General features: G+C 41.0%; 4 protein-coding genes across 4 annotated transcripts; 1 reads left to right on the top strand and 3 right to left on the bottom strand.

Annotated features, from left to right (window-relative positions):
• Nucleotides 1–432: 432 nt before the first annotated feature.
• On the bottom strand, nt 433–2,812 carry C922_02547 (hypothetical protein; the record flags this gene model as incomplete). Its single annotated transcript, XM_008818146.1, has 8 exons — nt 433–643; nt 789–862; nt 1,049–1,190; nt 1,399–1,526; nt 1,690–1,824; nt 1,981–2,078; nt 2,208–2,318; nt 2,626–2,812. 8 exons carry the CDS (start codon nt 2,810–2,812, stop codon nt 433–435), a joined length of 1,086 nt encoding a protein of 361 aa, XP_008816368.1.
• Nucleotides 2,813–4,027: 1,215 nt separating this feature from the next.
• Nucleotides 4,028–4,927, bottom strand: C922_02546 (hypothetical protein; the record flags this gene model as incomplete). Its single annotated transcript, XM_008818145.1, has 2 exons — nt 4,028–4,729; nt 4,841–4,927. 2 exons carry the CDS (start codon nt 4,925–4,927, stop codon nt 4,028–4,030), a joined length of 789 nt encoding a protein of 262 aa, XP_008816367.1.
• Nucleotides 4,928–6,299: 1,372 nt separating this feature from the next.
• C922_02545 (hypothetical protein) lies at nt 6,300–8,114 on the top strand (the record flags this gene model as incomplete). The annotated part of the gene is made up of 1 exon (XM_008818144.1): nt 6,300–8,114. One exon carries the CDS (start codon nt 6,300–6,302, stop codon nt 8,112–8,114), a length of 1,815 nt encoding a protein of 604 aa, XP_008816366.1.
• A 786-nt stretch (nt 8,115–8,900) lies between these two features.
• Nucleotides 8,901–9,464, bottom strand: C922_02544 (hypothetical protein; the record flags this gene model as incomplete). Its single annotated transcript, XM_008818143.1, has 1 exon — nt 8,901–9,464. One exon carries the CDS (start codon nt 9,462–9,464, stop codon nt 8,901–8,903), a length of 564 nt encoding a protein of 187 aa, XP_008816365.1.
• Nucleotides 9,465–12,293: the final 2,829 nt, after the last annotated feature.

The raw sequence follows: 12,293 nt of genomic DNA, 5'->3' as shown, positions 1-12,293 counted from the left end.
TTTTTTTAGCCATTTTTACAATACCATTTTTTTTAGCCATTTTTACAATACCATTTTTTTTAGCCATTTTTACAATACCATTTTTTTTAGCCATTCTTACAATACCATCTTTTTGCCATTTTTACAATACCATTTTTTTGCCATTTTTACAATACCATTTTTTTGCCATTTTTACAATACCATTTTTTTTGCCATTTATGTAAAATATTACGACACTTTGCAAAGAACAATTCATCGCCAACAATGTATATTAATAGGTTCCCTTTCTTGAGGAAAGAAAAAAAAAAAAAAAAAATTATCACCACAATGGGTATTAACGGTAAAATTACGGAACCACCAAAGAGACATTACAATTATCACTGAAGGTGCGCAAAAGAAAGTATAACTTATAGCTGCGCAACTATCACAGCAACGTTACAAACATCGCGAAAGCTAGTTGTTATAATCTGGCGGATGGGAGTTTTCCATCGAGTTGGGATAGAAGCCATAGTTCGGATAAAAATCCGGCATGTTTTGAAATCTGTGATTAAATAAAAAGGGCATTCTACAAGCGTTGTACATAAAATTAGCCCAATGTGCCATCGTTTCTTTGTTGCAAGGGAAGGGCGGCATGAATGGCGGCGGGTGCGCGAACTTGGAGCGGCTGTACAGGGGAGGAAGTGGGTACAAGTGACAGTGTGTCAAGTGTACTGACACGTGTGTGTACAAGCACGAAACGTTTACCCTTTTCACTGTGCCTGTCCTCCGTAGGGCAGCGGGAAAAATCCAGTATTCATTTTCATGCTTACCTTTTGCTGTGTTGCCGTTTCATCGCCATCTTGGGCTTCTTCGGCTCTGCTTTTCTAACCTCGACCATCTTGTCCTAAGAGGGGGAACGGGAGTGAAAAGAGAAGCGAAAATGAAAAGGAAAATGAGAACAAAAATGAAAAGCGAAATGAAAACAAAAACGCGGTTTGATAGAATGGCTGGCGAAAAACGGAATGGGACTGCTTAGCACATGCACACTTATTTGGTCCCCTCAATGAATTATATTTTCTCCTGCGCTTACGTAAATTTTGTGCCGTCTATGCTTCAGAACTTTGGCCACGGAGGATTCATCTGCGAAGACGACAAAGCCAAAACATCGGGATCTGCCCGAAGAATCCAACACAATTTGAACTAGATCGATTTCGCCGAAGGTGGAAAAATAGCTGCGCAAGGGTGAAAAAAAAAGATAAAAATAAAAGGGAGAATAAAAGGGGAAAAAATAAAAAGGTGTCCAGGGGATACATCCCTTTTACGCCCCCGTCTTTGCGTTTATTCATGCGTTGCTATGCAGCCACACATCTTCATCGTTACACGTAACGAGGTGCAATTTTTGAAAAAGTTATCCATTCCCTCTTTTAATGCAGTTCATACCTCTCTAGAGTGTCCTTAGTCCAGTAGTAATTCAGTCCTCCTACGAATATTTTACGCTGGATGTCTGAGGGGGTCGTGTTATTCTCCTCACGAACGTCCACTCTCTTCCCGTTGAGTTCATGCGTGTCCTGAAGGGGAACGAAAAAAAAAAAAAAATAAATAAAACAAAACAAAACACACACATACATATATCCATGTGCACACTTCCGCCCGTGCGTGCATGAACACACGTCGCCACGCTGCGTAATCTACGCCTATTCATTTGAGGAACTATTCTATATTTCTATATACTATTAGGATTTTATCTTTATTTATTTGAGATGACATTGTAACGAACGCAAATCCCCTGTTTCTCTTCGTTTCGTGGTCTTGTGCGATGACGACATTCTGCACGGGTCCGTATTTTTCGAAGTATTCTGTTAGGTACTGCCAGAGGGTGGAGGGAAAGTTACACCGCGAAAGTGCGCATGAGAAAGAGGTAAGAGGCAGCCACTTAGAAGACGGAAAAACAGTGACGGAGTGGCGCATCTTGTCGAAACAAAGAAAGCATGACATGCCCTATCGAAACGGGGCGCCCGTTACCTTATTTGAGATATTCTGTGGAATACCACCGATAAAAAATTTAAAGGGTTCATTTATGTTCTCGGGGCTGTTTGCACATTCGTTGATTCCTGTAGAGGCTGCATGTGTAGAGGAAGACATGAGTTTGTGTACTTCCGTGTCCGCACAAGTGTGTGTTTGGGAGAATAGACGCACATACGCCCTCTCCGCGATAGCGATCACAAAAGGGGTAAAATTTGCACTCCTACCTGTGCTTAGCGTGTCCGAATTCTTCACCTTAGGGGTTGAGCCACTTTTTCCGGATTTGCTGGAGCACTTGGAGGTGCCTTTTTCGTGACAACAACATAGCTTCTTTTTTTCTGAACAGGTCAGGAATGATTTTTTATTTTATTTTTTTTTGATGAAAAAGGGAATGTAGACTCAAGGAGGAAAGGGGTAAAATAAAATTTAACAGAAGGCACGACAGAAAAAAAAAACAGGTAGGTACACACGCAACTAGTGAATCATTGAAGCATGACAACAAGTTAGCTGTGCTCATTTATATGGCAAAAGAGAGTGCCTAATATTTCCATACGTGGGGTACTTGCCTCACACACGTTATGTGTACATATGCACCTAGGTAGATGCAGACGAAGATACGTGTGCAAATATCTCAGCGCGCTTTACCTGGTCTGTACGACTCGCAAGATGAACTTCTATCCCGTTTTTCTCTGCGCTCACAATTGTCTTCCACCTCACTGCCTTTGGAATCATTGTCTATGTTCTTTTTCTCAGTTTCATCATTTTGGCACTCCCTCGTTTTGGAAGATCCATCAGCGTCACTTGATTCACCCGCAAGGTCATTGGACGTCATTTTTGCAGAGTTCCTTTTATTTATCCGAAATGAATTATATCCTCGTGCAGTTGGCGTTCACATTCAGATTTGCACTCTCTATATTTTCTTATATAATGTTAATTGGGTCATAAGTTCGTGTTCACATGTGAACATGCATAGAGTGTGAGAGGATTGATGGGTGGGGTATGGGAAGCGGGACATGCACAAGGGAGTCGCCGCCCTCGCTGTTTTTTTTATTAAGTTATTTTTCGATTAGCTTCTTTGGCTAGGCATCCTTCTCTCAGAGCCTGGCCTTCCAGATTGACCCTCCTCCCTGCGCTACTCAAGATGTAAATCAGAACACGCTGCCTACCTTCCGGTGAGCAGAAAAAAAAAAAAATAAAAGCTCACAGTAAGATACGCGGTAATGTAAAATAGACATGGCGCTTAACCGTGTGCACCCACCTTCACATGTAGGAGAGAAGAAAAAGGGAAAGAATTGCTTCACGTTCCGATGTCATTACCCACCTGTTAGAAGCGATGCTGCTATCTTTACGAACCCTCCTTTGTGTTTTGTTAGCAATTTAAGAAAAGCACCTTTTATTTAGATTACAAAATAGATGCGCAGAAAAAAAAACGATGCATCCTACAGTGGCGATTCCTTTTTTAGCATTTTTATAACCCTCCTTCTCATGCAGAAATTGAGAAAAGGGGGCGCGAAAACGGGGACGTGAAAACTATGAGAGAGTCGATTAAATGTGTGCATATCGACATATATCCACATATACGTACGTGCATACGTGAATGCAAATTCGCGTACCCTGGGGAACGCGGGGAAATAACACCGACGGTTTTGGGAGGGTCGGGGACTAAAAAATTACGCGGAGTTAGAAACAAAAAAAAAAAGGAAAAAGGCATCAAACGAAATGGAGAAAACTAAAGGTGTCGTGCCGTGTCGAGGCAAACGCTTATTCAAAAAAAAAAAAAAAAAAAAATGGAATGGAAAGATTCTCCGCAAAAATTTCCTTCTTCTCTTTACTGGACATTTTTTTTTTCCCGCGTATTGTATGAAAGCAAAATTATTCTAATTAAAATGAAAATAGGAGTTAAAATCAAATTCCGGGGAGCACGACGGGGGAGTTATCCATCTAGCTAGCCATGCCGCCTACTTCTTCAATTTACCCTTTTGAGAGCGTTTCCACTTTTGATGGTCCCCATCTTCGACACGCAGCCGAGATCGCCACTCCGGGTGTACTACTTCATGTTCATAATTTTCGTAAAAGACTCTAGGTTATTCTGCCAGCTTTCCCTCTCTTCTCGTGTTTTGAAAATAAACAAATAGGTACTTATATTAACACTACTCACTGCTATTTCTAGCGATTTGAGGTTGTCTACTTTGGTTCGTATTGAAGTTATTTTATTTAGAGAAAATGACCCAATGGGTTTTTTCTTCCCGTCTCCTTCTGCCTTTCCCTTGTACCACTCCAACATCTTTCCATCCTTTGAGCAAGTAACTTTAACAGTTTCGTGAAAAATTGCTGTCTTTATTTTTACAACTTTTGTTAACGTTTTTCTGTACTGTTTTATTTTTTCCTCTTTTATATCTTTGGCTGAAATGTGCTCATCTGAATTGTCTGTGGATAATTTCTCCTCCTCTTCCTCTTCTTCCGTTTCCAGGTTTATTTTCCTCGCCGTTGGTGAATACGTGGGTCTCCTTCTCGCATTTCTCACTACCTGGGGCGTTATGTGATTTGTGTTGTTATAGTTCGCATTATTGTTAACATTCGCGTTATTGTTGTAGCTTCTATTATTCACGTTGACGTTGCTGTTGGGTTTTTCCCCCCTCTGGTAACCCTGGTTTGGTGCGTGGCCCTTTTTGGCACTTCCGCTGTATGTCTCTTCGGCCGATTCGTAGTTAAAGTTTTCGAGCAAGGTTACTAGCGATCCGTTGTTTGGCTAGCGAAAAAAAAAAAAAAAAAAGGGGGAAATGGACACAAAATTGCTAGGAACATTCCGCATCACACGAACCAATCGGGGAAGCACGGAATCGCGTGTGTGCCTGCTTACCGTCTTCTGATCGTAGTTTAAGAGGGGCCCATCTGGGGTTCTCTTCCCCCACCGCTCGTAGCAGTTATACGGAACGGTGTTTCCCATGCTGTTTGGGTGACGCAGGAAGGGGCCGGTGGGCGAAGAAAACGTAAAACAGAAGGCGCTAAACGGAAAATAGAAAATTATTATGGTTTGCCGCTTTTCCTGTTTTCTGGTTTGTCCGGGCTGTTTCCTCTGATTAGTCTATTTCACCAGGTTGCCCTGGTTCGCATTGTTTTACGTAATTTCTCTTGCTCAAATGGAATATTTTCGCACCCCAGGAGGGCTCTCACAGTCACGGAAATAGTTCAAACGCACGGTGGGTGTACTCATGTACCATGTTAATCCCTCAAACGTGAGTACAGTTGAGGGTCCATTTTATTGCTTCCCTTCGCTTCTTCCGCCTCCTCAAAGTTGTAATTAAATTTGGCGTCCAGACGTTAAACTGGGGGTTTCTGTTTTACACACAATTGTGCCTTGCGAGGTGACCAAAGGGGGAGAGGCGCAAAAAAAAAAAAAAAAAGGCGAAAAGAAGGGGGAAAAAAGGAAAAAACATTAAAAAAACACAAAACGCGAAAAACATGAAAAAGGAGAAAAAAACGAAACAAAGGAATGAACGAACAAATGGGTTAATTAACGAGCGGACACGCGACAAAAAATACTCAGGCGAATGCAAAATTGTTGGTCCATTTTTCAGATCATATGAATGCATAAAAAAAAAAAAATCTGCGTGAAAAATTGGCGTGTACGTACGCAACGGTATGCGCTTTTCCAGCAGGCCTACCTGCCAAGCGGCAATTCTTAAATTGCTATCTCAAAATTGCTATCTCCAAATTGATATCTCCAAATTGATATCTCCATATGGATAGTTCCCTATTGCTACTTTCCAAATTGCCATCCCCAAGTTTACCTCCCTCGATTGCTATCTCCAAATGGCGAAACCACGACGCATGAGGAACCACATGTGAATGGCGCCGTTAATTAGATCCTTTTCACTGCTGCCGTAAGGAGATGTATTTCTTCGCTCGAATGAAAAATCGCCCAGCATGTTTTTTTTCCCTCCTCCGAACTTATACGTATATGTACGTACATCCCTCACTGTAGTTTGGCAGTGTAGTTATGTAAATCATCTGGGAAAAGGGTGGGGCGAAAAAGAAAAAAAAAAATGGGAGCTTTAAAAAGGTGAGCATTAAGACCGCATAATGTAACGTCCGGTTATGCCTCAACGTGTGATATACACTCCTGTGTGTGAATGCACACGCATATGAATTTGGAAGGTGTGTCAATACGCATGAATTTTCGGACGTGCGCACGGATCTACTGCTATGGGGACGAGTGAACAGAAAGGGGAGGCAGAGGCCAATGCAAAGTTTATCGAATTAAAAACCGTTGGTGAGAGAATGCAGAAAGGGTTAATAATTTTAAAAAGAAAAAAAAAATGATAATCGTCTGCAAGGCCATCCTAATAGCAGCAACCATTTGTTACCACGAAGCTCTTTCCCCTGTCAGACAAAACCGAATCGATAGAAACGCTCTTCTTTATGTTAAGGAATACGCCCCTTCGTTCTCTCACAATTTCAGAAAGGAAAAACGCGTAAATTGTGTAAAAGGAATAAATGGGGGGAGGAAAAAATGGAACGTCCCCTTGCGGATGGCGAACGAGGAAGAAAGTGACAAAACGGGCAAAAGTACCCCCGTGGAGAGCCTAAAATTTTACGGTTTTTCCCGCATTTATGAGCATTTCAAATTGAGTAAAAGTGAGTCAGGTCTTGGTAAGGGGGACCCAGATGTGTCCAGCGAGGCTGCCAGTAGCACTGACAACAACATCGCTGCCAGCAGCTCTGACAGCGGCAGTGGGGAGGCCGCCCAACCCAGCAGCGACCTCGTGAAGGAACAAAGCAACAACCTGCTAGTCAAAGATGACCCGAACCGAATCCAAAGAATGAAGTTCGAAGACACCCAAGACTACAGCAGCATATTCAAAGAGAGGGAAAAAAAGGCCCACGTCAAAACATACGTCGCGAACATCTTTCAGAAATTACCCAAATTTAAGGACAACATAAAGGTAATTAAAGACGCACTGCTGTACCTGAAATTTATAGAAAAGGGAAACTTATATTTAATTAAAAATGTGGACAAAAGAACTGTGAACGCAGAACCGTACGTCGATCTGGATAAGGAAGACGGGTCCAAAAATGCAAGCTCCAAAAGGGGAACCAAAAAGGACAAAATCAAGCTACAACTCACCAGCATTTACAACAATATAAATAAAGAAAAACACACCAAAAAAAGAATCTGCAAAGAATGCTGCATTAAGGTGGACCTATACACGAAGATGCTCTCCCGCCCATTAAACAACATCTACAATGTGCACAAAAATCTAAAGAAATATCTACACCCATTTCAGTACAGCCTGTATGAAAATGCAATAACAAATTTCTACAAAGAGGGAGAAGCACCCAACTCCTTAAGTGACGTCCTTAATAACATTCTACAAGTTAGAAAATTGATAACTCTGACGGGAAAAACCTACGCAGGACAAATGAAGTATCTAAAAACTTGCAGAGAAATTTTCTCAAAACTGAACGAAGCTATTGTAGATCTGAATATCATCTTACAGTCAGGCAGGAAATGGCTAGATATTTACAATTCGTACATTAAACGTGTTAGAAAAATTAAATATATAGACATTACCAAACCAGCCATTTCCATCATAGGGTGCACAAATGTAGGGAAGAGCAGTATTCTCAATTCTGTTACCAATGCGAAATCTAAGGTGGCTGATTATAATTTCACCACTAAGGAATTTAATTTAGGCCACTATTCCTTTACCAACCAAAATGATGTATTCACAACACAAATTATGGACCTTCCAGGATTAATTAATCGACCTGAAGAGAAAAGAAACCTTATGGAGAAACTCTCCCTTTCCTCATTAAAAAATATTCCATCAGCAGTTATGTACATTTTTGATCCTCTGAAAAAGGATGACCATAAATTCTCCTCCATCAAATCACAGATAGACATTCGATACTACCTCAGGGGGTTATTTCCCTTCAGACCCTGGATTGATGTTGTCACAAAGGCGGACCTAACTACCTGGGATCAAATTAACCTACCCAAAGATATTAAAGAAAATGCTCTGTTCATCTCAACGGAAGATACAAATTCGCTGCTCCCCCTTCGGCAGAGAATCAACGAAGTGACATTTAAGTTAACCGACTTTTTAGCCAAGCATACGATGGAGCCATGATCGGGGCTCACCCCCTCGGGAATCGGCAAATTTGCAAAGGGTAGCTATCTCCCCAACCATGTATTCTTTTAGCTGTTTGGCTGCTTATCCGTTTAGCTGTTTATCTGTTTAGCTGCTTATCAGGTGAAGGCTGCGCAAAGGCGTATTCTTATATGGGTAAACGCACACGCAGCGCGTATTTCGAAAAAGGCAAAAATGATGAGCCCCTCGGAATCGCGAATGGGTGGGGAGGACTACCTCGCTAGAGGGTGGCTTCCATCCGAGAAGGTGACTCCCCTTTTTTTTTTTGTTCAGCTATTAAACAACTATTTTTAACTCCCCCTAAACTGCCACGCCGCTTTCCTTTTTGACGAGAGTTCAAAGTGTGGAAAGCGCGAACGTGGCGCGTTATTCGTTTGTCTGTACACTCATTTTTTTTTTTCTTTTCTTTTTTGTTCTCCTAAAAAAAAGGGGTATTAACAGCATGCATGAAAATTTGTTGTGCCATTTCTTAAACGGTGAGATACCCCCCTCGCCATCTGCAGGTTCTAATTTATCCATAGGCCTATTACATGCACAGGTGCACACACTGAAAATGTGCTCCCACCCCCAAGTGTGCGCCCATTTTTTTTAAGCGCGGCTGTGTCCACGCATTCTTGTGTGTACCTGTGCACATTACACAATTGGTCACTTTGTTTGCTTCTAGACAAGGCAACTTTTTCAATCAAAGGGGACACTTCCTCCACAAACGTAGTTTAATTTTTTAACTGCTATATCTATGCACCTGTATTAATTTGTCAAGACTGTTTATTTGTTTCTTATATCCAGCTTTGGCATTTCGAAGATCCTTTCCCTTTCTGCGCTCTGCAGGGCATACTTCATTTTCTCGTCATAGAGAGAGGCATTCTTCACTTCCCCGGGTATGTTGCTGGATTCGTCAAGCGGGAAACGACCGCTCCTGCGTGGTAAGCCACCTGCATATGTTAAGCCACCTGCATATGCCAAGCCATCTTCATATGACAATCCACCTTCATATTCTAAGCCATCCTCATATGCTAACCCATCCTCATATGCTAAGCCATCTTCATATGGCGCAGCTCCCCCAAATGTTCGGCCACCTTGATAAACGCATCCCTGCAATTCAGTCGCTTCCAGGGTTATCAAAGGGTTCACCGTGTCTTCATTTTCACCATTTGGAAGGGCCCCTTCACTGGGATCCCTTTCACTCCGTTTAGAATTTACGATTTTCATCCTTTTGTCCCTGAAGCAAAAGGGGTCTTTTAAGAAATTAATGCTGACCCCGTTCGCCTGCACGTTATACCCGACGTTAATTTCAGGGATGAATGGGCCGCTGAGCAGGACATTTCGCATGGTGAGAATGGTGGAAGCGAATTGGAGAGGTAAACGGGAGAGGCAAGCGGGAGGGGCTAACTGGGAGAGACAAATCATGCTTCAACCCGAAGAATACCCCTTCAACGCGGCGCAGTTTTGTTGAGCCTTAAATGTACGCGCGCACTTTAAAGATTAAAAAGGGTATTTATTCAAAATGGTCTTTGCGTGGCACTCCTTGTTTGGATTCCCCTCCATGAAATGAATATAAATATATCTGACGTTAAAAGGGTTCCTTTTTTCTTACGTGGCGAGAGAGTGAAAAAAAGAAAACGTTTAAAGAAGCTTTTTAATCGTTAAGAATAGTTTTATCATGACATTAAAAAGGGGAACTCGCTTGCGAGCAGAGCAATTCTGCATAGAACGTGAATTTTTTTTCTTTTTTAGCCTAAATCTTAAATAAAAAAAATAAAATAGCTGAAGTGTATTCTTTCATATGTATGCACACAGGTTCGTGGCTTTTTTTGAAAATAGCTAGATTTTTTTTTTTTTTTTTTTTTTACGATCAGGTAACAATTTTGTTATTTTTTCCTGAACAGTCAACATTTCAGCTACTCGTTCGAGATGGACAGATAGCTTAATCTTTTTCATTCACACATTTTATGCGAATTCGATCTTGGCTAACCATTATTACGTCTTAATTTTTGCTACGCAACGTGGTCAAACTTTAGCTCCTTCGAATTGTCTGTTTTTTGCCCTCGGCGCTGTTTGGGCGTGTCCATAATGTCTACAAAATTGACGTGGTTTTTTCCAAGTTTGGGGCATCAATTTAACGCTTACCACCGTCCTTTTCCTTTTTCTCGGGATTTTTATTTATTGTGTGAAACATAGTTAAGGTTTAATTCTAAGGGGGGAGGTGCACAGATTGGTCGAATGATCAGATGACCAAATGAAACGTGAGTCTCCCCTTGACATTGCTATTTGGAAAAAAAAAGAAGCATTAATACGGCTGGTTAAATGTGAGAAAAAAAAAAATCAGCATTGGGCTAGCTAAAAAGAGCTGCTTTTCCAATTGACCAAAATATTTGCGCGAACTTGGAAAATTGATCCAATCTTGGGAAAAGAGCACTTTCATATGTACACATTTGTAGCGCTCATTTTAGCGAACTTTTCCACGAACGGAAAAGAGGAAATTTGCTAAACAGCTGGTGCACAGCATTGTATAAGCAAAAAAAGGGGAAGAGGAGAAAACATTTCCAAGAGAACATGTTGGCGCATGATAAATAAGAGGCAAATTGCGTGTACTTTGCAAGCATTTCCCAGTCGAAAAGTGAAGGGAAAAAGGTGTAAACGATGTTGCTATGTCATGTACAGTTACGTTTGCGCTTATACGCGCACGTTCCTAAGTTCGAGTACGCATATATATATAAACATGTACCACGCGTGCGCTGCGCCAAAATTGTTTGTTTTCAGTTGACATCATAAGAGTGTGCAAATGGTTCGCGCGCGACCTTCCCCCTCATCAGCGTAGAATTGGATTATTCTGCGAAACTGAATTTTCTGCGTGGTACACCCGCGTACTTTGAAAAAGAGTACGCTCAGCACATTCATGTTAAGCAAGTGGCACCCGACCCGCGCAAAAAAGTGTTTTCGCAGTTGTTCCCCCACAACTGCGCGGTCAACTGCGGGAACGGTTGCGGGAATTCTTGTAGGAAAAGTTGAAAAAAATTGAAAACAACTGCTGAAAAAATGTTGGAAAACTTCCGAAGAACTGATGAAAAACCGCCAAAAATTGCGCAAGAGTTGCACGACCATGGCAAAAAATTTTGCGTAAGGAAAAAGGCTAAAGCACAGAAAGTGTTAAGAGTGTGAAAAGTTGGCCACTGTGTTAATGGTTCAAAAATAAATTAACAAAAAACAGACACCCTTTGTGTCGGCATTGTTTGTTAAGTTTGCCTAATTTTACTAAATTTTACTTAATTTAATTTGGGGACTTTGGACAGCACAAAAATAAAAAAAAAAAGATAGTTGCTGTTACACGTAGGGATGTTGTTTAAACATCTACAATGAGCGTTACCAAACCGCAAAAAAAAAAAAAAAACGAAAAAAAATGTTACGTATATATGTACCACTGACAGTTGACACATACACTGTTCTTATGTTTACCCCTAAAGAATGAATTTAGTCATAAAATTATAATTAAATGTGATATAAATCTTTTAATTCGAGTTTTTTTTATTTAATTGAATTTACTACCAAAGGGAACATAGATACTTCCCACACACACAACCAATAAAAGAAAAAAACAAAAAAAACAAAAAAAAAACATACCCATTGTCAGGTAGCAGCAGCACACGTGATTATGTTTTAGGTTCAATTAAAACGTTAATTTGCCTTTTAACAACCCCAGAGAAATTATGGGAAATCAATGCTGTGCAGGAAGAGATGTAAGGAAAATAGAAATAAAATTGCTCAATTGGAACTGTATGGAAGCGCTTCGAACGCATAACCCAAAGTGTGTTGAGAGCGCGTTCACCAGGGGTGTGCGCAGAAATGTGCAAGAGGACACATACGTGGGCACAGACGCAACTACGTGATTACAATTTCATATTCATGAGCATATACACCCATCCACATATCCACACACACGTACGCCCTTCCCCCACCTAAGCTGCTTTACAAAAATAAACTGCAAGAATTTGGAATAGAGGGGTCAAAGACAATAAGAAAATTGTTATCCTTTACAAGTAAGCTCTTCCTTTTGAGCTCTGCTCATCTGCAAGAATTGTTCTATTTGGACTTCGTCACCTGAGAGCCCACTGTAGGCGTATTATTTTGCCCTCCTTTACGCATAGTAAAAAAAAAAAAAAA

Source organism: Plasmodium inui (genome assembly GCF_000524495.1).
Source record: "Plasmodium inui San Antonio 1 unplaced genomic scaffold supercont1.9, whole genome shotgun sequence".
In the NCBI taxonomy this organism is placed as follows: Eukaryota; Apicomplexa; class Aconoidasida; order Haemosporida; family Plasmodiidae; genus Plasmodium; species Plasmodium inui.
The sequence above is the reverse complement of the archived record's forward strand: the minus strand, read 5'-3'. Positions and strand labels throughout refer to the sequence as shown.